The sequence below is a fragment of the Mandrillus leucophaeus genome, unplaced genomic scaffold (assembly GCF_000951045.1).
Source record: "Mandrillus leucophaeus isolate KB7577 unplaced genomic scaffold, Mleu.le_1.0 Scaffold678, whole genome shotgun sequence".
NCBI lineage: Eukaryota > Metazoa > Chordata > Mammalia > Primates > Cercopithecidae > Mandrillus > Mandrillus leucophaeus.
In genome coordinates, this window is record NW_012107341.1 from 1293084 (window position 1) to 1318572 (window position 25489).

The following is a 25489-nucleotide window of genomic DNA, read 5'->3' on the forward strand; positions in this document are numbered from 1 at the left end:
AAAAAGGGGTACAATGCCTAGTAGGCTTATTTATATTTTAGAGGCAACATATTCCTCATTTGGGTGTGTTACTCTGGCACATTTACATAGTCACCTGATAGCTGCTAGGTCTGATGGGCCCAGAACAAGAGAAATGGATCTACAACAGATCTAGGCTGTTGTACAAGCTGCTGTGCCATGTAGTCTATATGATCCAGCAAATCCGATGGTGGTTGAAGTATCAGTGGCTGATAAGGATGCTGCTTGGAGCCCTTGACAGGCCCGAATATGTGAATCATATCACAGACCTTTAGGATTTTGGAGCAAGGCCCTGACATCTGCTGATAATTACTCTCCTTCAGAGAGACAGCTTCTTCTACAGGGTCTTAGGAAATATTGAATGCTTGACCATCGTCCACCAGGTTACCATGTGACCTGAGCTACCCATCATGAACTGGGTGTTAGCTAGCCCACTAAGCTATAAAGTTGATCATGCACAACAACACTGTTATCAGATGGAGATGGTATTCACTTGATTGGGCCTGAGCAGACCTTGAAGCACAAGTAAATTAATGAAGAAGTGGCTCAAATGCCCATGTTCCCCATTCTTGCTACACTGCTTCTCTCTCCCAGTCTTTACCTATGGCTTCATGGTGAGTTCTCTATGATCAATTGACAGAGGAAGAACTCAGGCCTGGTTTACAGATGGTTCTCAACAATATGCAGGGCCACCCAAAGGTGGACAGCTGTTGGACTACAGCCTCCTGCCTGGGACAACCCTGAAGGACAGTTGTGAAGGAAAATCTCAGTGGGGAAAACTTTGGGCAATGCGTCAAAATTGTGCAATTGGAAGGAGTAATGGCCAGATGTGGTATTATATATTAATTCTTGGGCTGTCGCCAGTGGTTTGGCTGGATATTCAGAGACTTGGGAAGATAATAATTGGAAATTGGGTGACAAAGATACTTGGAGAAGAGGAATGTGGAAAGACCTCTTTGAATGGGCAGAAAGTGAAGATATGTGTGTCCCATGTGAATGTTCATGGGTGACCACAGCAAAGGAGAATTTTAATAAGGCAGGGGATGGGATGACCCCTTCTGTGGATACTAATCAGCCTCTCTCCTCAGCCACCACAGTCATGTCCCAATGTGCTCATGAACTACATGGCCATGGTGGTGGGCATGAGATTATGCATGGGTTCAGCAATATGGATTCCCATTCACTAAGGCTGCTATGACTGTGGCCACCACTAAGTGCCCAGTCTGCCAACAACAGAAACCCACACTGAACCCTGTTACATGACACCATTCTTCATAGTGATCAGCCAGCTACCTGGTGACAGGTTGATTACATTAGGCCCCATTCATCAGTGAATGGGAAGATTTTTGTTCTAAGTATTTCTTACTTAATGTTGTTACAGATGTTTTTAAATTTTATTGTATAATTGCTTTTAATATAGAGAAAAACATTTATTGTTCATAGACTATAGTTGGTGGCTGCTTTTCAATCCAGTTAACAATCGTTTCATTTTAATTGGAATGTTTAAATTAATTGCATTTAATTTCGTTATCCATATATTTGGATTTAAATCCACCATCTTTCCATTTCTTTCTATTTTTCCTATCTGTAGCCCTTTTCCTTTTATTTTGCCTTCTTTAGATTGTGTCTTTTAAAAATGATTCCTTTTCATAGCTCTACCTTGGTAGTTTATTATTTACATATCACAATTATTACTCTATGTGGATTGATTGTCAGCATTCTCTTCTGTATAATTTATCCTGGTTTTCTGTTTTTCAGATTTTCCTCTTTTAATTGATTAAACTTTTTTTTACCATATTTTTTCTGTTGTTTGATGTTGTACACTTTAAATATTTATTTTAGTGGTTTTGCTTCAAGTTTTAACATATATACTAGGCAGCAGTACTGAAAGTTAGTTTATTTTACACTGCTGAAAAATGCAAGGCCTTAAGAACCTTTAACTCTCCTGACTTGCTTTTATCTTTCATTGTTTTAGTTTCTACTATTTGAGTTCTATTCTTTTAATTTTTCTACTTATTATTGAGATTGTTTCAGAATATCAGTGTCTGTTTAGATTTACCCACAATTTTATTTATTTATTTGCTTTTCTTCTTATAGTTTAGTCCTTTGTTCTCTTGTCATTTTTCTTCCAGAATTTATTGTGCCTCCCAGATCTGAGTATTCATTGGCTGTCAGCAGTTAAGAAAAATTTTCAGCCAGGATTGTTTTGAAAATTCCCTTTTCTACATTTGCTTTTGTGTTCAGCAGTACACTTGCAATAAATACATTTTATGTAAATTACATCTCAATGAAGTTATCTAAAATAATGAAATTTCTATTCACTATAATTTGGATTTTCTCATTGATTTCTCCATCTCTCTTTTGTAATATTCTTTTCTAGCTGTTTATGTTTTTCATGTTGAATATAATCTTCAGATATTCATTGTATTTCATTGTTGTGGCTACATTTAGGTCTAATCTGCTGCTAAAGCTGTCTATTTAATTTTTAATTTCACTCCATTCATTATGTGTATTCAAATAATTTATTTTTCAAATGTGTTTTCTCTCTTTTCATGATAAAAATTACCTTATGTTTTCATTCCATTTTAAGCTTATATATTTTAAAATATACTTTTAAAGTCATTCTGTATTTTACATAACTGATACTCAATTATATGAATTGCTTGATGATCTAATTTGGCTGTTGTGGCTTCAACTGTTTCTTCATTTCATTATTTACTTCATAATTCCGGTTGATAAAGTCATGCTTTTTAGACCTTTATCAGTAAGTAGATAGCTACTTTGGTCTAAGAATTCACACTGGAGTTTTTCTTCTCCAACTTCTTTACCCCCCTCTGCCTCTACCACCCTCTAAGAATCCTTGTTTTCTCCCATTTGTAATCCGTTTTATTTTCTTTGTCCACTGTGAATTAGGGACGTAGCTATCATTAGGTTTGTAGTTTTCCCCTCAGTTTTAACTCTCATCTCCTTTTCCTTCTTTCTCTCCTTTCCTTCCTACATTTTTGCTTTTCTTTTTCCCTTTCCTTCTCTTTCTTCCCTTTCTTTCTCCCACCCTCTCCTATTGTAGAAATGCGACTATACAAAGTCTTTGTTTCAATTAGGTGATTTTTGACAGGAGGTTTTTTCAAGGTATCTAGTACACCACAAGGTTAAAAATAGACATATTTTTCCTATTTTTAAATTTCATTTCTACCTGCCCACTCTCTGTTTCATCTGCTTTTTTCAATGAGAAATATACTACTTAAAAAAACTTAATATAGCAGTTTACATCTCTAATAATTTCAAAATATAAATTACAATTTGTCTTTAATCTTTCTTTTGAAGAGCCTAATTTTCTAGTGCATGTTTCAGTTTCTGGAGAAAAAACATAGTGAAGAATGGATTGTTTTGCTTTTTGCTTCAGGATTGAAGTTGTCCCCACATTGCAAAGTGAAAATTTTCTGATCTGAAGTTTTAGGATTAATTGTTTATTAGGATCGAATTCCAACTTTCATAGAATTCAAATTGTTATATAACCCTTACTTTCTTCCTCATTCCTTTGCTTTTGCTCTCAAATTTAGCTCTATCTCATATATCTCTAATATGAGATCTCATATCAGTAATATGAGATCACATTATTCCTGTTCTGATGTTCCTAATGAGAGAGGGACAATTTTGAGTTTCTGATTAATCATTTTTATAGTTATCTGTAGAGACTTTATGTTATAAAGTCTGTACACCCCTACCTCTTATTTGCATTCTGATCATCAAAATAATCCCTTTTCTATAAAAATTCACATTTCTTTCCAGTTCATTCAAGACACTTTGTGTTTCCATCTCCTTTCAAAAATTATTTTTCCAACCCCTTTTGATTATTATTGTCATTTATCCCAGAGATTCCCAAATATAGGTGTTAATCAGAGATACTCAAAGGACTCTATTTTTTAGGTATAATATCTGTAACACCTTGTAAATACTAGTTCTCTCCTAGTGGATATTTGAGCCTTAGTTAGACTATAATCTTGTATGATATCTGTTGCCTATCCTAAAACACCCATAATGCTAGTTGCTGCCTTCTTGTTAGACTAATTAGTTAACTAATCTTGTTAGACTTCTTGTTAGGTTTGTTAGACCAATCTAGAACATATATTAAAGCTGTTCCAGTCATATTTATTCCCAATGAGTTTGGCATGGTCAGTAGGACAGATTGTAGTAATTAAAATAAGCTGTTCATTTTCATGCAAGAATGTACATATTTTACAGATTGCTCATTGTTGAAACGGTAAGTTTTTTTTGTTTCCTGAACCATTGACCAATTATTGTAAAATATAATCCCGCTCATATATACTTAATCCCTCTATAAAGCTTTTCTTTACAGGGGGCTTTTTTTCAAAGGAGTCCCAAGGTTTCAGTGTGCATTCCAAAGGGGTACAGACTGAAGATGAATGGCTACTCATCTAGAAAGAGGAAGGGCGACTCATCCCAGTTTCCCTTCTCTTCCTAGTGAATACCCAGAGTATATGAGGGAGAGAAAGTGAGGCATCCTTCTTTCTTTCATCTGTCCTTGTATCCCTGAGTCTGGTGACTGTGACAGGGTGCTGTCCATGGCTTTCACCCATGTTAACAGAGGGTGCCCAAAGGGGTGGGAATATCTGCTCTTACCCACATATGCCCTATCCCCTCTCTGCTGTCAGTAGCCTTTGAGTTTTCTAGGCCTCATTTATGCCATGGATACTAGCATGGCATTTATCCGTTAAATGGGAGACTTGGCTTAATCAACAGGAATTAGTCATGCTTACCTGCTCTGTGCCTTTTAACTTCCATTATTGTCTGCCTCTGGATCCCTTAGATCCAGTTCTCTTCCTAGGGCTTTGACCTGAAGCTTGGAATTGAATTTGGGACAAAAATGTGTTTTGGGGAGATGGCATGGACTCTTTACCATAAGCTGAATGCTAAGGTGAAGCTGTAAAATTGAGTCCTCTTCCAACAAGGGAGAGAAAAGGATATCCTGTGACATGCCAAGAAAACTGGTGGCTATAGTTACACTTGCTAAGATTTGGGTGATGGGTCTTGACTTTGGCTCCGTTAAGGAAAACTCCAGGTGATGAGCACCCTATTTATTCCTTTCACATGGCCGGATTTTCAGGATAATTACTCAGAACTAGAATATTGATTCAGATTTTTACATTACCCATACCCTTTTTTACCTTCTGGTCTGCAGTCAGAGATTGCTGGTTGTTTCACAGGAATAAACAGGGTTACTCTAAAATGTAGGCAAAAACTTAAAAGCAACTAATGAGTGTAGATTTTCATGACAAATGTATGATAAGTTCTGAAACAAAATTTCTCTCTCTCTGGTCCTCATTTTTGTTAAAAACAAATCATGATAGGACTAACTTGTTTGCAAAATAGACTTCAGTCTTATACTTGGTCTGATTATTTGCATAAAGTGCAAAGAGAATAATTATTTTTACATAGACCTTTTAGATCCGCTTTGATGGAACTCTGTTCCACAAGGAATCTCAGATAGGACTTTGTAAAGCCAAGCCCAGCCATGGGTTTGTACCCTCAAACCTGTGAGTTGGGCAAAATCCTCTCTTTTTGAGGTTCCTAGAGCATGGGGTTCTTGGGCCTGTTAGAAACTGACATTCTTTACTCACCGCAGATTAGGAACCCCATACAGGGACTGTGTACACAAGGGATGAGGCCATTTCCTCCCATGGGACCTTTATCAGCACTGCAAGTTGAGCTTGATTCCTTAAATGGAAGCAAACCCTTCCAGTCAAAGCTTTGGTAAAACAACCAGTTTCTCCAATTGCGTTCCTGTTGCAAAAGAAAATGGATTCTTATTGCACTGATGCAAACAACTATATTGGCATAAGTTAAGAATACTCAGAACTAGTTTCCCAATTCTGAAGAAGCGATGCAGAAAGAGAGACACAAATATGCTCCAAATTTTGTTCATAGGAGTATAACTTACTCAATTATTAAAGGTCGTAAATAGCTCAAAATAAGCTTCCTTGACTCTGAAAAACAAAACAAAGATCAGCAATGTTCCAATCAAAAGTCATTACTGAAAACCTTACTTCAGTTTTCTATTAGTTCAGTCCATTCAGTTAACTCTTGTTTTGCTTGATATTTGTGAACATTTCAGCTCTTCATGAGTCCTGTATGTTTTTCCTTTATTCCAATGTCACAATCTCCAAAGTTTTCAGAATCCTGCATTTGAGACCACCTGTCAGAGTTTTGTGACTGATTATAAACCATCCTTTGAAGAGGATTAAAATAAGACAACAATTTTCTGTGAATAACAAAATGTCCATGGTGGTTACAGTTTGAAACATGATTAACAAAGAAATTTGGTTATCTCCGTGGTTCATAATAACTTAGCATAATGACCTTAATTGTGATTGATAGCATATACTCAGAATTTTAGAAATCCCATACAATTTTGGAACATATATTAACACTATTACATAAAATATAACCTAAATTAGAGATTAAGCATCATTTTGGCAATCCCATGTACCTAAGCATGTCAGATAATCCTGTTTATCACTCTTCTAGATGCTTCAGGGGCCCCCTGTAGCATCAAGCTAGGTGTCAGGAAAGACAATTTTTGAAACTGAAGTTTGATTTGGGGAGGCCTGTTAAGTATGTTAGAGGTTTAAAACACTTGATGATATGAAAGAATTCCAAATTTCCGTATTATTTATTTTTCCAAAATGATGACTTAGGATTTTTTTTAAAAGCAAAAACCTCTTATAACCCTTTACAGATTTAGCTAAAGAGCAGATTAGTGCATTAAGAGTATTTTGTTGTGCTTTTATTTTAATGCTTAATTTACAGACAAACCATATAATACCCTGTTGAATTTAATGTATCCACACATGAAATTTCTTTTGCAAGATTAATTTTTACAGTTTTTCCACAACTTGTTTGAACTTTTAGCTTTATCTTATCAAATTCAAAACAATCCTAAATTAACCCTAGTCAAAAATTTACATTTTGACAACATCTGCATTTTACCAATAATCTTTAAGACTATTTTTATTTTTCAAAAATTAATGTCATGTGAACTAAAAGGTACCACAGCTTTTATTTTCCTTTTAAAAAATATTTGATCCAAGTGTTTATCATTCTTTAAAGTCAGTTAATTAGAGCTCTTTTTTATAGACATCACACACACACACACATGCACACTCACACACAAAACACATATATAACTACACAGAAAGGCAGAAGAAGATTCAGTAACTATAAGACTTTTCATTTGCCAGTCTCCTCATTGGATTATTGGCCTCTGGATGGAACTCTCTAAGGCTAGGAAAGGCTTAAAGCAAGGCTAGGAAAGCATGCAGTTTCCAGGGCCTATTAAACAGGTATAGCTGGAAGATAAAAACAGATTTTGAGAGGGATCTATCCACCTCTAATTCCTGGGGCTTCTTTAAGAAAACAGAGGTCTCTCCCAAAATGGAATTTGTGGCACCTTTTCTGTTTTTCCCAAGGAGTCCCAGGCCATGAGAAATTATCTTAGGGTGTCTCATGCATGCATTAAGATTGGCAAGGCAAAATGGAGACAAATAGTTTAGTCAGCTGAGAAAAAAATCTTTTTCCAGGAAAATAAAGTTCAGGAAGAGAAAAACATAAAGGCCTTTTAAATATACTCATAACTTGGATATCCATTTTGAATTAAGCTGAGTGCTCTTTAAAAAAAAATCCTTTTAAATCCCTTATTACTTGACTTTATCCATGCCAAACAGCCAATATTTGTAGCTTTGAAACTTTATCAAAGGTAATCTCCCAGGTGCTCAGAGAGGAAAATTCAAGGCGGTTGGTGGAGGGTAAGAGAATCAACAAATGTCAAAGGTCACACAGATAGCAAACCAGAAAGGACTCACTCCCCTAAGCCAAGATTTGAACCCAGGCTGCCATTGTAAAATGTTGGAGGCTGAAACAAAGCACTGCCACCTGCTTACAGTAAGATCATGCTTCCAAGGACATAAAACAAGATGAAGGCCTGCAGCAAAGTTTGCCACTGACCAGTTTGCCAGACTGGCTTTAATAGAGGGCCTGTGGAGTCCTGGGCCCATATCGCATCCTTAGGTACCCCTCTTTTTGACAGAACCGTAAAGACATGTAAAGCACTCCAGATTGGCTGTAACTTAAGACCAGCCTCACAAATCCTTTTTCATAAATAAAACTTTATGGAGAATATAAACAGTGATAGTTAGGGTCCTGGCCTAGTAAAATGTCTTCTGAAAGGAAAAAAGCCTTTCGCGTAAAAGTTAACTCTTGACTTGGTGGAGTAAAAAAAAAATAAGAAAATAAAAACAGCTTAACGTTCAGGGCTGTGTTAACTGGGGGAAGAACCTCTTATTCTTGTGCAAATGGTTTCCTCCAACAAAGAGGGAAACTTAATTGCTGTTTCTTCCCTGGGGCTGGAACAGAGCTGGACTTCTTGGCCAGGGGAGGGGAAGACCCTGTGGACACACACATGGCAGGGAATGCTGGCCAGCCTGCCACGCAGGACCCTTTGGGCATGGGCCCCAGCCCCAGCTGGGAGGGAAGGGGGAACAGGTGATGCTGCTTGCCTTTTAGTCCCATGGGTGCCTGCGGCCATTGGGGTGGGGTGGTGCCATTACAGTCCTGAAAAAAAGAAGGAAAATGCCATAGAAAAGGCTAGGTTAGACCAAGGTTGACATTCCTGACCCCCAAGAGCAATGGTGGGTAGGGGATGCAGTTTCTTCTACTCTCAGAAGTCCAAGGACAAAAAGGCTCAGATACAAGAGGGGAAAAGATGCTTTGGTCTGCATTTTACTCACCTTTCCTCATGTCCCCACATGGGCCACCAAAATGATGCAAAATATTTTGCTCCTTAGTTCAGCTAAAATCCAGGTCCTTATCACACAACCAGGAAAAATTAGGCATATGGACACATTGAAAGTTTGAGGAGAGCGGAATTTATTAAAGAAAGCTCTCAGTGAAAAAAAAGGGGTTCTGCCAGCAGGCTTCCAACTCACAGATTGAATACCAGATCACCACACATATGAGCTGAAGAGGACCCTTCTCACTGCTTAAGGTGTGAATCCCCACTGGCTGCACCCCCTTTTCCCAGTGTGCAGGCAGGCCCCCAGTCTGTTGCCAGCATGCACAGACAAGACCCTGGGCAGGTTCCCACATCTGCACAAAAGCATCTGATGTAAACACTTGTGGGGCAGGTCGGGGATTCTCCAGGGATCCTCCCTTATCTGCCTCCTGCATCTATCACTAGGTTTTCTCAGGTCTAACTTCATTTAGGTTTTTTTTTTGTTTTTTCATGGGGTATTAGAAGCCTAATTAGGCTCTGTATGACCTAATCTGAGTGATTAGGAATGTGTCTCCTGACAGTTTTAATTATAGTCTCAAATTTAAATGCAATTACTTTCATAACACATTTATACATATTTTGAATATCCTTTATCTGAAATGGTTGGAACCAGAAGTATTTTAGATTTCAGATATTTTCAGATTTTGAAATACAGTAAGTCTTCACTTAATTTCATCAATAGACTTCTGGAAACTGCAACTTTAAGCAAAATGACATATAACAAAACAACTTTACCACAGGCTAAATGATATAAATGAGAGTTAAATTCCTCTGGCATATTTCTGGTTGCAAAAATGTAACCACATTTCAAAATAAAGACCCAAAACACTTCTAATATTAAACATTGAAATAAATGTGAGAAACACATATATTTAAGAAAGAGTAATGAAAACAAAGTATGATAGTTATTTACTTGTTCCAGTTCAGTGTCACTGGTGGCTGGAGCCTATTCAAGTAGCTCAGGGCTCAAGGTGGGAACCAACGCTGGACAGGATACTATTCCATCACAGGGTGCACTCACACACATCCACGCTTACTCCTAGGGGGACAATTTAGCCATGCCAATTAATATAACATACATCTTTGAGATGTGGGAGGAAACCAGAGTACCTGGAGAAAACTCATGCAGACATGGGGAGAACATGCAGACTCCACGTGCACAGTGGCCTAGCTGGGAAGCATTTTTTTCTCTTCAACATTATAACAAAATGACATTGAAGGAAGGGATATTATTTGAGGACTTGCTGTATTTGCATATATATAATGAGATATCATGGGGATGGGACCCAAGTCTAAATAGAAAATTTATTTATGTTTCATATATACCTTATACTAGTGTTCCCCAATCCCCCGGCCTTGGACTAGTACCAGTCCATGGCCTGATAGGAAACAGGCCACACAGCCAAAGGAGAGTGGCAGCAAGCGAACATTACTGCCGGAGCTCCACTTCCTGTCAGATCAGTGACAGCATTAGATTCTCATTGGATCACAAACCCTATTGTAAACTCCACATGCAAGAGATCTAGGTTGCACGTTCCTTATGAGAATCTTAATGCCTGATGATCTAAAGTGGAACAGTTTCATCCCAAAAACATCCTGCCACCCTGGTCTGTGAAAAAACTGTCTTCTGTAAAACCATTCCCTAGTACCAAAAAGGTTATGAACCACTGCCTTATACAGATAACCTGAAAATAATTTTATGCAGTATTTTAAGTTACTTTATGTATGAAACAGTTATTTTATCACCCTTTGTGGGTGTTTTTGCATGGGAGAATCTGGGCATTATAGAAATTGTAATGGAAGGAGTGTAACTTGCAAGATATTGGAAGAACTCAGTAGACATGAGGTGCACCATTAGTGGTTATAGATCAGCCTGTGTGGTCCATTTATCCCTGCTCCTGACTAGATTGGAGGTGGAAATTAGTGTGGCAGAGTGGAGTAGAACTAACTAGCTTGTAGCAGTTTGAATTTATGCATACCTCATACATGAATGCATAGATTTTAGCAGTCAGAGAAGTCTAAGGCTCTTGTTAATTTTAGGAGGCAAGCCAGTATAATTATTACAAACATACAGATAATTACAGATCAGAATGGTGCTTTTTTTGACTTAATTTTTGAAACAGAGCTAGAAGTTGTAATGTGTTATATTTTTTCTTGTTTTTAAATTAAATTTTTCTTTGTGAAAAGAGTTGATGTTGTGCCTCAGGATAAGCTTCTTACAGATGCTTATAATATATTATTTTAAAGTACATTACATTTCTTATCATTCAATCAATTTCAAAGAGCTTTCTTGATTTTGCTCATATACTTATCCATATATTATTCAAAATACAAAGGGACCAAAAAGTTTGGTTATATCTTCAAATGATTTCTTTGCATTGTAATTGGAAGTACATTTAGAAATATTTGATGTATATAGATGACATCTTTTCAGTTTTGTGTGTTTTATTTATATTCTATGAGTGCTAGAAAAAATAAAGACTTTGAGACTTTGTTTTCTTCAAATTGTAAATTCACATGCCATCCTTATTTGTTCTAAAATTACATTTTTTATGGCTAACAATTCATCAAATTGTATTTATATTTTAGGCTAAAAATCTCATAGAGAGATTCTTTAATCAACAAGTAGAAATTCTTGGCAGACGTGCAGAACGATTACCTGAAATATACTATATTGAAGGTACTCTCCAAATGGTTTGGATTAATCGCTGCTTTCCAGGGTATGGAATGAATGTCCAGCAACATCCAAAATGTCCTGAGTGCTGTGGTATGTAATGAATTATGATTTCATGTTTCATATTGTTGAAAATTTACTTATTTTCATTAAGCCTAAGTGAATGCGTATCACTTATTTTTACCATCATTTAGGTATTTTTTCATAGTTTATTTAAAGTAGTGTATTTGAAAAGACTATGTGAATCTAAAGATGTGAAAGAAAAAACAATCTGGCTTAATTTTGGCCTTGGTATTAATATTACAGCAAGGGAGTTTAGGATCACTAGGCAGTTATCTGGGAGGAAACACAAATAATAGTTATGAGTCACTTAGAGTTCCTGACTTAAAAAAAAGCCAATTAACATATCTTTTAGAATCTATTATTGATGAGTTTAGGTTTGTATAGTCTACAGTAGACATCTTTGTGACTTTTTCCTTCCTTTTGAAATAAGTATATGAATTGTTTTATTACCAATTGTTTTTTCTAACTTTTGGTCCTAGCGCTACAGTATCTGAGCTGCTCTCTGATGTTTATTCTTTCTTTTTCATCTTTACTATAGAAGAGAGTTCTGTAGAGGCTGTTGATTTAGATTGAGCACATGAATTCAAAGTCTTTGCATTTCTATTATTGAGAGGTTAATGGGCCAATTAATTTTCAGTCTTAAAAGAGTTTTAAAAATTTATACTAATGTCACTAAATTTATACCTGTCTTAGTCTCTTTCATATTGCTGTAAGAGAATACTTAAGCCTTGATAGTATATAAAGGAAAAAAGTTTATTTGTCTCATGATTCTGATGGCTGAAAAGTTTGAGATTGAGCATTCAGTGATGGCCTTGGTCTGCTTCTACCTGTGGCAGAAGATGAACGTGAAGGGGAGCCTGAGTGTGCAGAAATCACATGGTGAGAGAGGAAGCCAGAGACGGGGGCAGGTGCCAGCCTCTTTTGTATAGCCAGCTCTCACAGGAACTAATAGAATTAGAACTCGGTCACCCCTGAGGGAGGGTATTAATCTATTCATGAGAGATCTGCTCCCATGACCCAAACCTCTCCCACTACACCTTACATCCCAACACTGCCACATTTGGAATTAAATTTAAACATGAGATTTTATGGGAATAAGCAAACCATATCCAAATCATAGCAATATCATTCTCATTAAGTCATTTCTAATTGTTCTTTTCTCCTTTCTTTCTGCAATTTAAGTTACATTAAAAGCCTTTTCATAAAATAGACCACTAAATATTCCTTTTACTTTGTTTTCTTTGATTTGGCTAGAGTTATCTTTATAACTTTTTGTGTTTTGTTATTGTTTAAATATGTGAACTTTCAAAAAAATACAGTACCAAGGTATATTATGAAATAGAATACAAATTAAATAACTTCCAACTGTTAACTCTGTAACTATTTTTAAAATTGTGGTTATATATATTATTTTATATATATAAAAATCACTGATTTTGTAATTTATATATGAACCATATGATTATTTATATCATATAATATATATTTATGTATAATGTAATATATACAAATTATAAATATTTATATATGCCATATATAGATCATATATAAATATAAAATATATAATTATATATTGTATATAATTAATGATATATGACATGTATAATTACTGATGATATATATAGATAGTCTGAAACAGACTATGACAGGTATAAATTTAGTGATATTAGTGTAAATTTTTTAAACTTTTAAGACTGAAAATTAATTTATATATTATATATGTAAATATAATATAATGTAATATATTACATATAATATAATACATATTATATATTACTCCTGAACACAAATATATAATATTATATTTTTTTTTATATATATATATATATGAAACTCCAGAACACAGATAAGGGTAAAGAAAAACATAGAAATACCCCAAAATAAACTGGAACATAGTAGTTAGACTGTCTATTACATGCATTTATATCATTATTCAAAAAAGACTTAAGATAAACTAAAATTGTTAAAATATTTGCATCTCCTTAATTATAAGTATTTTGAAATTGTCAAACATAGCTCTTTCAAGTGAAGTAGTAGTTTTAAATGTCAGAATTACACATAATTTTATCATTAAAATTTTTTTTGTATTTAAAAACTTTGGGTAACAACACAATTGTAATGTTTTCTAATTTCATCATGTAATGATTACACTCAACTTATGTGCTATGCTATTTGATCAAGTTAATTAATTGTTTTTATTCGTGTCATAAGAAGTATATGAGAAAATTTAACATGAATCTCAAAAATATTTTCTGTCTCTAAAATACTATTTTGTTCTTCTGAATATTTGATCTCTGCCCACGAGTTTATATACTTAAGAGATGCATCCATGAAACAATTAGGGAACAAAAGGCTGTTAAACTTAAAGGAAAAAATACAAGAAGATTATATAAAGAAAACTGAGTTAGCAATAGGATAGATCAGAAAGGTTCAACGTAGTTGTGATACGGCTTTCTTGGTGGGTCTTTGAGTCTTGAGGAAGTTACTTTGCAGTATACCAGGATAGCAGGTACCATCCAAGCAACAACATGAATGAGCATCAAGTTTATGGGGGGAAATTTTGCTTAAATAAAATAAAATTTACTTTTTGGATTTTATGGGCTCATCATCATTGCTCAATAGACTTATTAATTAGTGAGTTGCCAAATTTCATTTTGTGCCATCTTATGGTTAATAAACATTTTAATTTATAATTGTCTTTGTGTTATTCCTGTTAAGCAAGATTCAGTTCCCTTAATGCAATATTCAGGACCCCATAGGATAATAATAATTTTTGTTCATTTTACAGAAGGTCATCACTCTAACATTTTGGAAAAGCGTATAACTACTCAAAAAGATACTTAAATGTTTCTCTGAATAGAAAATGACTTAACAAATTACCCTGTGTTTTAAATTAGGATAACACTAGTTAAAAGACAAAATTAACACAGTAAATGAACTTAAAATCTATTCAAGTATGAAACTACTAGATAAAATGATGATGAGCTCATAAAATATATGAGATATTTCATAAAACAACTTCGTCCAGAATAAAATGATATACCATGTTTATATTCAACAAACAAGATTGAGACAAAGCATGTTTATGACATAAGGGAAGTTTGTTTACTTTCTCCATAGTAGGTGAAAGAAGCACCAGATTTGTTCTTTTCCTTTGGATATCATTTTTTACTCATTTAATTTTACTTTCTAGATGGCAGACAAAGCTTGTTTCCTTATAAATTAGTGAAGATTTGACATTTCTACCTACGTTATTTTTGTTTTTCCTAACTTATTTAGTAATTTTAAATTAAGTTGTACTGCAAAGCTTCTCTGTGACTTGACATTTAGCGTTGCTTATTATGTACATCTATTGTTAGTCAGTTTGGGTACTTTAAGGAGAGATTTATTAAATTTGTGAGTTATCAGTATCTTATAATTTTATAAATTATATACTACAACCAAAGACCAGCCAAATATTACATTGTTTTTAAGAGAATATTGTTAAAACACAGATTCTGAAATGCTTTACTTTTCAATTTCTATTATTTCTATTTTTGTGTAGCTTGTATATTCAACTTTCCCCTATTTTATTTCTACTAATTTTTTTCAAAAAACAAAAAAAAACCCAACAAATTTGTAGGTCCAGTAACATTCTTTGACATAATACCCCAGTTCTCCTTCCTATTTTTTTTCTGTTTAAACTATGGCAGTGGTTTTAAAACTCTTACGTGTGTATCAGAATTTCCTAAAGATTTTCTCAAAATATATCCAACGTTTATGAATCAGACATCTACATTTATAAGCTTCCTAGGTGATTCTTATATACACTGAGTTTGAGATATCTTGAGTATTAATGTTGATAAGGCAACACATAGATAGAATGTCAGAATATTAGTTTTGATAAGGCAATACCTTGTCAGGATGCCCACGCTTCTACTGAGGTAGCAGACTGTTTGCCATTGATTATTATGGATTAAATATGTAGCTCAATAATAAATTGGACAACTTTTTTTTTCCTATTGCTTTCTCTTTTTAAAAAAAACGAATAGCTGGCCGGGTGCGGTGACTCAAGCCTGTAATCCCAGCACTTTGGGAGGCCGAGACGGGCGAATCACGAGGTCAGGAGATCGAGACCATCCTGGCTAACACGGTGAAACAAAAAACTAGCCGGGCGAGGTGGCGGGCGCCTGTAGTCCCAGCTACTCGGGAGGCTGAGGCAGGAGAATGACGTGAACCCGGGAGGCGGAGCTTGCAGTGAGCTCAGATCCAGCCACTGCACTCCAGCCTGGGCGACAGAGCGAGACTCTGTCTCAAAAAAAAAACAAAGCAAAACAAAACAAAACAAAACAAACAAAAAAAACGAATAGCTATTGCTTATTCAAGACTTTTGATAATCACATGGAAATTCCAGTAGGGAGTTCTTTCATTGTGACACAGATACTGTGTCAGTGGTCAGAAATGATTAGGTTACAGGTTAGCGTATTTAATCATCTTGAGATGGTTTTATTAATAAACTGTACATTTGTACTTTTAGTTAATTATGCAGGAAAAACAAATTGTTTAGTAGGTGAAATTTTTTTTATTAAAGCATTTCAGAGTCAATAAACTTATCCTACTCAGACTTGCATCCCTGATTTTACATCAGAGGATCAGAGACAAAAAAATGTTTCCTTTGCAGCTTTTTCACTACATGTATGTAAATAGTTTCTATTATCAGTATGAAATAAAATTCATCTGCCTTTTAGACCCACAAAGACATTGTTCTTATTTTGAATCATTATATTTCTGAAGAAACTAAATAATTGAAAAATCATGGCCAATGGATAGGTCATTCTATGGATTAGCAGTGTGGAATGCCCAGATTTTCCTTAAATAGATACATTTTATTTTTATTTATTTACTTTTTGAGATGGAGTCTTGCTCTGTCACCCAGGCCGGAGTGCAGTGGCGCAATCTCGGCTCACTGCAAGCTCCGCCTCCCTGGTTCATGCCATTCCCTTGCCTCAGCTGCCCAAGTAGCTGGGACTACAGGTGTCCACCACCATGCCCAGCTAATTTTTTGTGTTTTTAGTAGAGATGGGGTTTCACCGTGTTAGCCAGGATGGTCTCAATCTACTGACCTTGTGATCTGCTAGCCTCGGCCTCCCAAAGTGCTGGAATTACAGGTGTGAGCCACTGCACCTGGCTGATACATTTATTTTCAGTAAAAGCAGTCCATGTAATTTGAAAAACTTATTTGAGTGAAACTGTCTTAGATATGTTGAAAAATTAACAATATCATGAAGACTTACTGGGTCAAAAGCTAAAAAACAAAAAGTAGTGCGTCTCCTGGCCATGCTGGAGTAGCTTGTAGCAGACCCAAGCTCTTTCTGGAAAAACTAGAAAAAGATTGTAATAGTAGATTAAGATGCGTGATTCAATAAAATTTAAAAATTACTCATTCTATTAAAGACATTGGTAAAATGTCAGGGCATGAGGATTCAAGAGGCAGCATATCTTCCTTCCTTTCTATCATGGATAGAAGGGGTGTGTGGAAATGCATGACAGATACCAAAAGGCAATAAGATGACATGTTCATGTGCTGAAATCAAACAATTGTCAACTTATAATGCTATACCCGATGGAAATATCATCATACATGATGGAAAATCAAAACACCTTTAGGCATAATATGTGAGAGAATTGTTGTAGGCAAATCTACACTCAAAGGAGGACTAAAGGGAATTTTTCAGTTAGTTTAGAATGATCCCAGGTAGAAACATGTTCATGCAAGATGGCATAAGGGGCAATGGAAAGGAGAAACATAGAGATAAATGTAAATAAATATTGACTACACAAAAATATATAATGCTTTATGTGCTTAAAATATGTAGCACTAAATATATGATCATGGTAACACCAAAAGCAAGAGGGAGTAAATAAAATTAAAATGTTTTCAGTTTCAACTATTGTCTAGAACTGGTATAAGTAATGATTTGTATTAGATGTAATAGTAGATTAAGATGTGTGATGTATTCTTTAGGACAACCACTAAAAGATAGTAAAATAATATGTATGTAACAATTAGTAGATAGAAAAAAAAAAGTTACCCCAAAACTCCATTTTATTTATCCAAAGGAAGCCAAGTTGGAAAGGGGACAAAAAAGTACAATTGGAACCAAAAATATTTCACTGAAACGATCAATTTAAATTCAATGTGTATGGCCCAGAGTCCCATCTCTACTGCCTCTTCTCCTGAGATACTGGAGACCCGAGGTGACTCTTATGAAGCATTTGTGACCTGTGACCTGAAGGAATTAGATTGGTATGCAGGATACCAGGACATCCTGGAAGCCGAAAAATGATAGCAGAATGGAGGCTTTGCCAGCACACCTCAGCCACTTGGAAACAGCAAAATAGTGTATATAGAGAAAATTCACACTGAGAATGTTTATACAAGGAAGAACACGGGAGTTCAATATAAAAGTGAAAGAAAACTTTGTATTCTGGGAAAAGAAGATGGGCAGTAGCCCACATGAAGAGGTCCAGTGGAAAATTGTGTGAAAGCCCAGTACGTGAGAGGGAGAGTGAGTGTCTCTGTGATACACATTCCCACTGGGTAGCCAGGCAATCCAGGCCACAGCAGAGCTCCTTGACCCTCTCAAACCCTGAATCTGACTTGGGGAGCAGTCAGGAAACTATGAGAAGGAACAGCACCGGGAAGTGTACCAAACATGCTCCTGGACCTGGGTACCAAAAGAGGAAGCCATTTCTTTCCTAGATCCTAGGGAATTGCTTGGGAACATGCCAGTTAGCACCAGTGACACTCACTGGTTTTGAGAATCTCAGACTGGGGATTGGCACTCTGGTCTTGAGCAGGGTAGGAGCCCCCATAGCCAGAACTGACAGATGAGTGCGACACCCCGACCCCCGCCACCTTCATGAAACTGTAGCAGGAAGCTATTTGCCTGAGTTTCACAGACTGAAAGCAAACTGCTTGTGACTTATTGTCCCCACTTGCTGTCAAGGTCAGGGCATGGGAGGGAACGCCACTGGGTCCAGAGGATAAAAGCAAAGTGGGTCCCACAACTGCTCACTAGGCTGTGGAGCTAGTCACTCCATTTCCCTGTGCTGGGTCTTTGGCATGGCAGCAGTTCTTCCAGTCCTCACTGGGGCATTTCTCTAGGGACTTGAGAACTGCTATCTGACCCCCATCAGATCTGGTGCTTGCATGTCCTGCACCGGGGGACTTGAGTGCAGGTTTGCCCAGCTCAGTCCTGCCCAGCTTGGCCTCCCGCCTGGGCTGGACAAATCTGCACTCAAGTCCCCCAGTGTAGGGGATGGAAGCACCAGATCTGATGCTATTTTATTCCTTTGTTTTAAAGTCTTGTTAGAAAGTAGTTTGAGACTACAGAAACATGCATATTCATCACACATTTGGCAAATGTGTGGACAAAGTTTAACATCAAATGATGAACTAATTTTAGCATCCAGTGATAATTCCTGCATGTGACAATTGTTTCTGTGTTGTTTGCCTAATGCAGTTTCTTTATTCATTATTCTATATTTATTGATTATAATTCTGCTCTAAGGGAAAGTTATATTCTTTCCCAATTTATTATTTTTTTGCCATTATGGATTTATGAATATTGTATTCTTTTAGTTATTTTTCATTGCCATCATTATTATGTTGTTCAAATTATCCAAAATTTCACCATTACAGTTTATCTAAAGTAAAATGTGTACTCATTCAATATACCCTCCTCATTTTTTTAGCAATTTCTCACTTTGTGGCTTCATAACATGTTCCAGGCCTGCCTTCTAATTATCCTGCCCAAACCTTCTGATTAGCCATGTCCCCCAGAAGCTCTGCTTTTTTTTTATTGGTAAATTATACATGGCATAAAATATAGAATTTTAACCATTTTTAAGTGTAAAATTCAGTAGTGGTAAGTACATTCAACATATTGGGCAATCATCACTATCCATTTAGGATCTTTTTCATATGGCTATCAAAAATTGTGTTAATTAAACAATAACTCCATTAGCCCTTCCCTTCATCTCCCAGTAATCTCCGTTCTGTTTTTGATCTCTATGAATTTGTATACTATTGGTACCTTATATAAGTGTAATCATACAGTATCTGTCTTTCTGTGTCTGGCTTATTTTAGTTAAAGTATTTTTAAGGTTCATTTATATTGTAGCCAGTATGAGAACTAAATTCCTTACGGTAGAATAATATTCTACTACATTTATCTGTTCATTTATTAATGGGTCTTTGGGTTGTTTCTATCTGTTGGCAATAGTGAATAATGCTTTTATTAGCATTAGTATACAGTTATATGAATCCCAACTTTCAGATATTTGCATATATACCTAAGAGTAGAATTACTGAATCATATGGTCATTCTGTGAGAGGTCCAACTTTTTCACAACAGCTGCACCATTTTATATTACCACCAGCAATATACAAGCCTTCCAGTTTCTCCATTTCCACACCAACACTTACTTGTTTGTTTTCTACACTAGCCATCTTAGTGAATGTGAAGTGTTCCTCATTGTGAGCTTGATTTGCATTTCTCTAATGACTAATTGATACTGAGCATCTTTTCATGTGTTTATTGGCCATTTGTATATCTTCTTTGGAGAAATGTCTGTTTAAGTCCTTTGTCTAATTTTAAATTAGGTTGCCTTTTTGTTACTGAGTTTTAGGAGTTCTCTATATATTCTAGATATTAATACCTTATCAAATATGTGATTTTTCAAATATTTCTCCCCATTCTGTGAGTTGTATTTTTACTCGCTTGATAATGTCCTAAGTGCACAAAGCTATAAATTTTTGTTTAGTCCATTTTTTTCTTTTGTTGCCTGTGGTTTTGTCACCATATCCAAGCAGTAATTGCCAAATTCGGTGTAATCAGACTTTCCCCCAGAAAAGCCTGATGACGATGAATTTTTCCAATTGGAGTTAAGTCTAGATTTTTTCTTCTGTTGTCTATGGTTTTGTTACTGTATCCAAGGAGTAATTGCCAAATTCAGTGTCATCAGACTTTCCCCCAGTGTCATTAGGCTTTCTAACAGTTTTAAAGTTTTAGCTTAGGTGTGTTACTTACTTTAAATTACTTGTTTGCTGTGTAAGGTAAGGGTCCAACTTCATTCATTTGCATGTGGATGTCCGATCTTCACAGCACCATTTGTTGAAAAGACAGTCTTTTACCCATGGAATAGTCTCAGCTTCCTTGTCAAAATCAGTTGACAATTTGTGCAAGTGTTTTTTTTCTGGGCCCTCTATTCTGTTCCATTGGTCTGTATGTATGTCTTTATGCCAGTATCACACTGTTTTTATTACTGTAGTTTTGTAATACATTTCAAAATCAGGAAATGTGGATTCTTCAACTTTGTTCTTTTCTAAGATTGTTCTATTTGTGGTACCTTGAAATTCCATATGAATTTTAGGATGAGGTTTCCTATTTTTGCAGAAACATGCTTGGCATTTTGATAGGTACAATACTGAATCTGTAGATTGCCTTGGGTAGTATTGCCATCTTAAAAATATTAAGTCTGCCAATCCATGACCACACAGTGCCTTTCCAGATATTTATGAGTTAATTTGTTTCAACAGTATGTTTTAGATTTCAGTGTACAAGCCTTTTGTCTCCTTGCATACATTTATTCCTAAGCATTGTATTCTTTTGAATGTAACTGTAAATTGAGTTGTTTTCTTAAATTCCCATTGGATTATTCATTGCTAATGTACAGAAATGCAGCTATTGTTGCATGTTGATTTTGTATGTTGCACCTTTACTGAATATGTTTGTTAGATATAAACAAGATTTTGATTTTTTTAGAATCTTGAAGATTTACACAAAGATGATAATGTCATCTGTGAACAGATAATTTTGCTTCCTTTCCAGGTGGATGCCTTTTGTTTATATTTCTTGCCCAATTTCTCTGGCTAGAACTTTCAACAGTATGTTAAATATAAATGAGGATAGTAGACACCCTTGCCCTGTTCTTAATCTTAGGGGAAATGCCTTCATCATTGCATAATTGAGTGTGATGTTAGCTGTGAATTTTTCATATAAAGTATTACCATGATGAGAGAGTATTATTCTATTCATACTTTGTTGAATATTTTTATCAGAAAAAGGGGTTGACATTGGACAAGTGGTTTTTCTGCATCAATTGACATGAGCCTGTAGTTTTTTTGCTTTTCATTCTGCTAACGTAGTATATTGCATTGATTGTTTTTTCATGTGTTAAATCTTTCACGCATTCTGGAAATAACATCTTCTTGGTCATTGTATATAGTCCTTTACTACGTTATTGAATTTTGTTTTCTAATATTTTATTGAATTTTTGAGCAGTAATCATAAGGGATATTGGTCTGTAGTTTTCTTGTAATGTCTTTTCCTGACTTAGGTGTCGTGATCATACTGGCTTCATAGAATGAGTTAGGAAGTTCCTTCCTCTGCAAACATTTAGATTGTGTATAAGGATTTGTGTCACTTCTTTAAATGTTTGTTTGAAATTACTGGTGAAACCATCTTGCTGAGCTCTTCTTTATAACAAAGTTTTTGATTACTGATTCAATTGCCTTACTAGTTATAAATCTGTTCACATTTTCTATTTCTTTTGAGTCATTTTTTATAGATTATATATTTCTATAAAGTTGTTAGTATTATCTAAGTTATCCAATTTGTTGGCATACAGTCGTTCATAGTATTTTGTTATTTTTCTTTCTGTTTGTATAAAATCAGTAGTAATGTCCTCACTTTTAAATTGTGATTTTTAGTAATTTGAGTCCTCTCTTTCTTTTTCAGTCAATTTAGCTAAAGTTTGTTCCTTTTTTGATCTTCTCAAAGAACCAACCTTTGTTTTTTTTTTATTTTATTTTTTCTATTTCCTAATTTATTTCCCTCATTATGGTGATTCTATGTTTAGTTTTATCTCCTTTTCCTGATTCCTTAAAATGTAAATTAGTTTACTGATTAGCAGTCTTTTCTCATGTTTGATGTATGTGTTTCCAGCTATAAATATCCCTCTTACCACTGCTTTTGCTGGATGGCATAAGTTTTTCTATGTTGTGTTTGCATTTTCATTTGTCTCAAGGTATTACCTGTTTCTTTTGTGGGTTTTTAAATTTTTTTTATTGATACAGGGTCTTGCCTTGTCACTCAGGCTGGACTACAGTGACACAGTCATGGCTCACTGCATCCTCAACCCCCTGGGCTCAAGTGATCCTCCCACTTCAGTCCCCTGACTAGCTGGGACTAGAAGCATGCACCACCATGCCTGGCTTATTTATTTATTTATTATTCTGTAGAGACTGGATCTCACTATATTGCCCAGGCCAATCTCAAACTCCTAGGCTCAAGTCATCTACCCACCTAGGCTTCCCAAAATGCTGGAATTACAGGTGTGAGCCACTGCACCTGGCTGCTTTGGTGTTTTCTATTTTGACCCTTTGAGTGTTTGATTGTATTGTTTAATGTCCATATATTGTGATTTTCAGTGTTCTTTAAACGGTTGATTTCTAGCTTTATTCTACTTTGATTAGAAAATATACTTTGTATGATTTCAGTATTTTAAATTTATTTGAACATTTTGTGATTAAGCACATGATCTATCCTGAAGATTCTTTCATGTGCCCTTGACCAAAAAAAAGAAAAAAAAAATGTATATTCAGCTGTTGTGTGGAGGGTTCTGTATAATACTCTTAGGTCTAATTGGTTTATAGTGTTTTTTAAGTCCTCTATTTTCTTATTGATCTTTTTTCTCAGTGTTCATTTATTATTGAAATTGGGGTACTGAAATCTCCAACTGTTACTGTAGAACTCTCTGTCTCCCTGTAATTCTGTCAGTGTTTCCTTCATATATTTTGATTCTCTGTTTGAGTATTTTAAGAGCTGCTGAGACTGAGTTTGTTTTTCTGTACATCTATTGAGAGATTGTTTGATTTTTCTTTCTTAATTTATTAACATAGGCCACACATGTGGCTCACACTTGTAATCCCAGAATTTTGGGAGGCTGAGGCGGATGGATCACCCTGAGGTCTGGAGTTCGAGACCAGTCTGGCCAACATGACGAAACTCCGTCTCTAATAAAAATACAAAAATTAGCTGGGTGTGGTGATGCATGCCTGTAATCCCAACTACTAGGGAAGCTGAGACACAAGAATCACTTGAACTCGGGTGGCGGAAATTTCAGTAAGCTGAGATTGCGCCAGTCACTGCACTCCAGCCTGGGTGACAGAGAGAAACTCTCTCTCTCTCTCTCTCTCTCTCTCTATATATATATATATATATATATAAATTTATTAACATAAACTTTTTAAACTCTTAAATCAAATTTGCATCTCTGAAATAAACCCAACTAGATTCTTATATATTTTCATTTTTATACAGTGCCATTTGCTAACATTTTTGTAGAAAGTCCTTTTTCTGCATTTGTGAGAGACTGGCTGTAACCTTCTTTTCTCATACTTTTCTAATCAGGTTTTGACACAACTTTATGTCAACCACCTTAAATTGATGCGTGATTTATCTTTCTTTTCTCTCTTCTGCATGAATTGGAATAATTTCATCCTTATGTGGTTTTTTGTTTTTTTGTTTTTTTGACCATGCTATTGAAGTTGTCTGAGCTAGGTTTTCTTTTTGGAAGATTAATTTGAAGAAATAATCTTCTCTTTATATTGGTTATGATATCATTAAGATTGTATATTTTGTGTCAGTTTTGTTATATTTTCTCTTGTTATTTCCATCTTAAATTTAAATTTAATGGATAGTTATATTCAGGTATATAATTTAAAACTTATTATGTTTTAACTTACTACTTAAGATACATAGATCTTATGTGGGCAACTACAAGAACATTTAGATATATATAGGCTATAAAAATATTATATATCATATATATTGTATTATATATGTATGTATAAAAATATGTATAAATAATATATATATCACTAATCACAAGTTTACATCAATAGAAGGAAAATTTTCAATATTACAGTAATTTTTCCATCAGGTCTCTTTATAGTCCATCCTGGCCCAGAAGTAATTATTAATGTGACATCTATCACCATAAATTAATTTGCCTATTCTTGAACTTCATTTAAATGGAATAACAATATTATGTCATCTTTTGTGACTAGCTCTTGTATTCATCCTATGTCTATGAGATACGTTCTTATAGTTTTATATGATGATAAATATTTTCTCCTGATATGCAGTATGCTATTGACTAGAGTCAGTTTACCCATTCTATTGCTGATTGGAATTTATTTGTGATATTATTAATAGTAATTATTAGCAATTACTATTAATTATTAATAGCTGTGATATTATGAGTGTAATTGCAACTCGTGTTATTTTTCATGTTTTCAGAAGAAGTATTTTCCTTGAGTATATATCTATAAATGGAATGGCTGAGTTATAGGCCTGGCATATTATACTAGCTTTAGTAGATACTGCTACACGATATTTTCATGTGCTTGCATGATTGTATTTATATCAGTAATTTATAAGAGGTCTAGTTTAAGATTATATGTTAATTAACATTTAATTAATCGATTCCATATATCTTGATATTTTTTGATGTAAATCTGCCAATTCTGTTGTTTTTCTTCAGCTTAATTTTTGCTCTCCGAGGTTGCTATATTTTTAGATAAATTTTAGAATCATTTCATAATTTTTACAAAATACATGTGAGTGCTTTGATTTGAGTGGAGTTTAAAATATAGATTAATTTTGGAAAATTTGCATTCTTATAATATTGGTTCTTAGAATCCATGAACCTAATATATCTGTCCTTTTATTTATATCACTTTAAGTTTCAGGAAAAATATTTTAAATATAATGGCTTTCAGTCTAGAGGTCACACACATTACTGAGTTTGGAGTATTTCCTGATTTCTTTTTTTAG

The 25489-nt window shown here is 34.9% G+C and overlaps 1 protein-coding gene across 2 annotated transcripts in view; it reads left to right on the forward strand.

Moving 5' to 3' along the window:
• Window positions 1–25489, forward strand: part of ZPBP (zona pellucida binding protein) — a 148015-nt gene that overhangs the window by 91845 nt on the left and 30681 nt on the right. For both annotated transcript variants that reach the window (XM_012002122.1, XM_012002123.1), the window contains exon 7: window positions 11456–11633. In XM_012002122.1, coding sequence (XP_011857512.1) covers window positions 11456–11633 — 178 coding nt within the window. The remainder of the gene's footprint in view (window positions 1–11455; window positions 11634–25489) is intronic.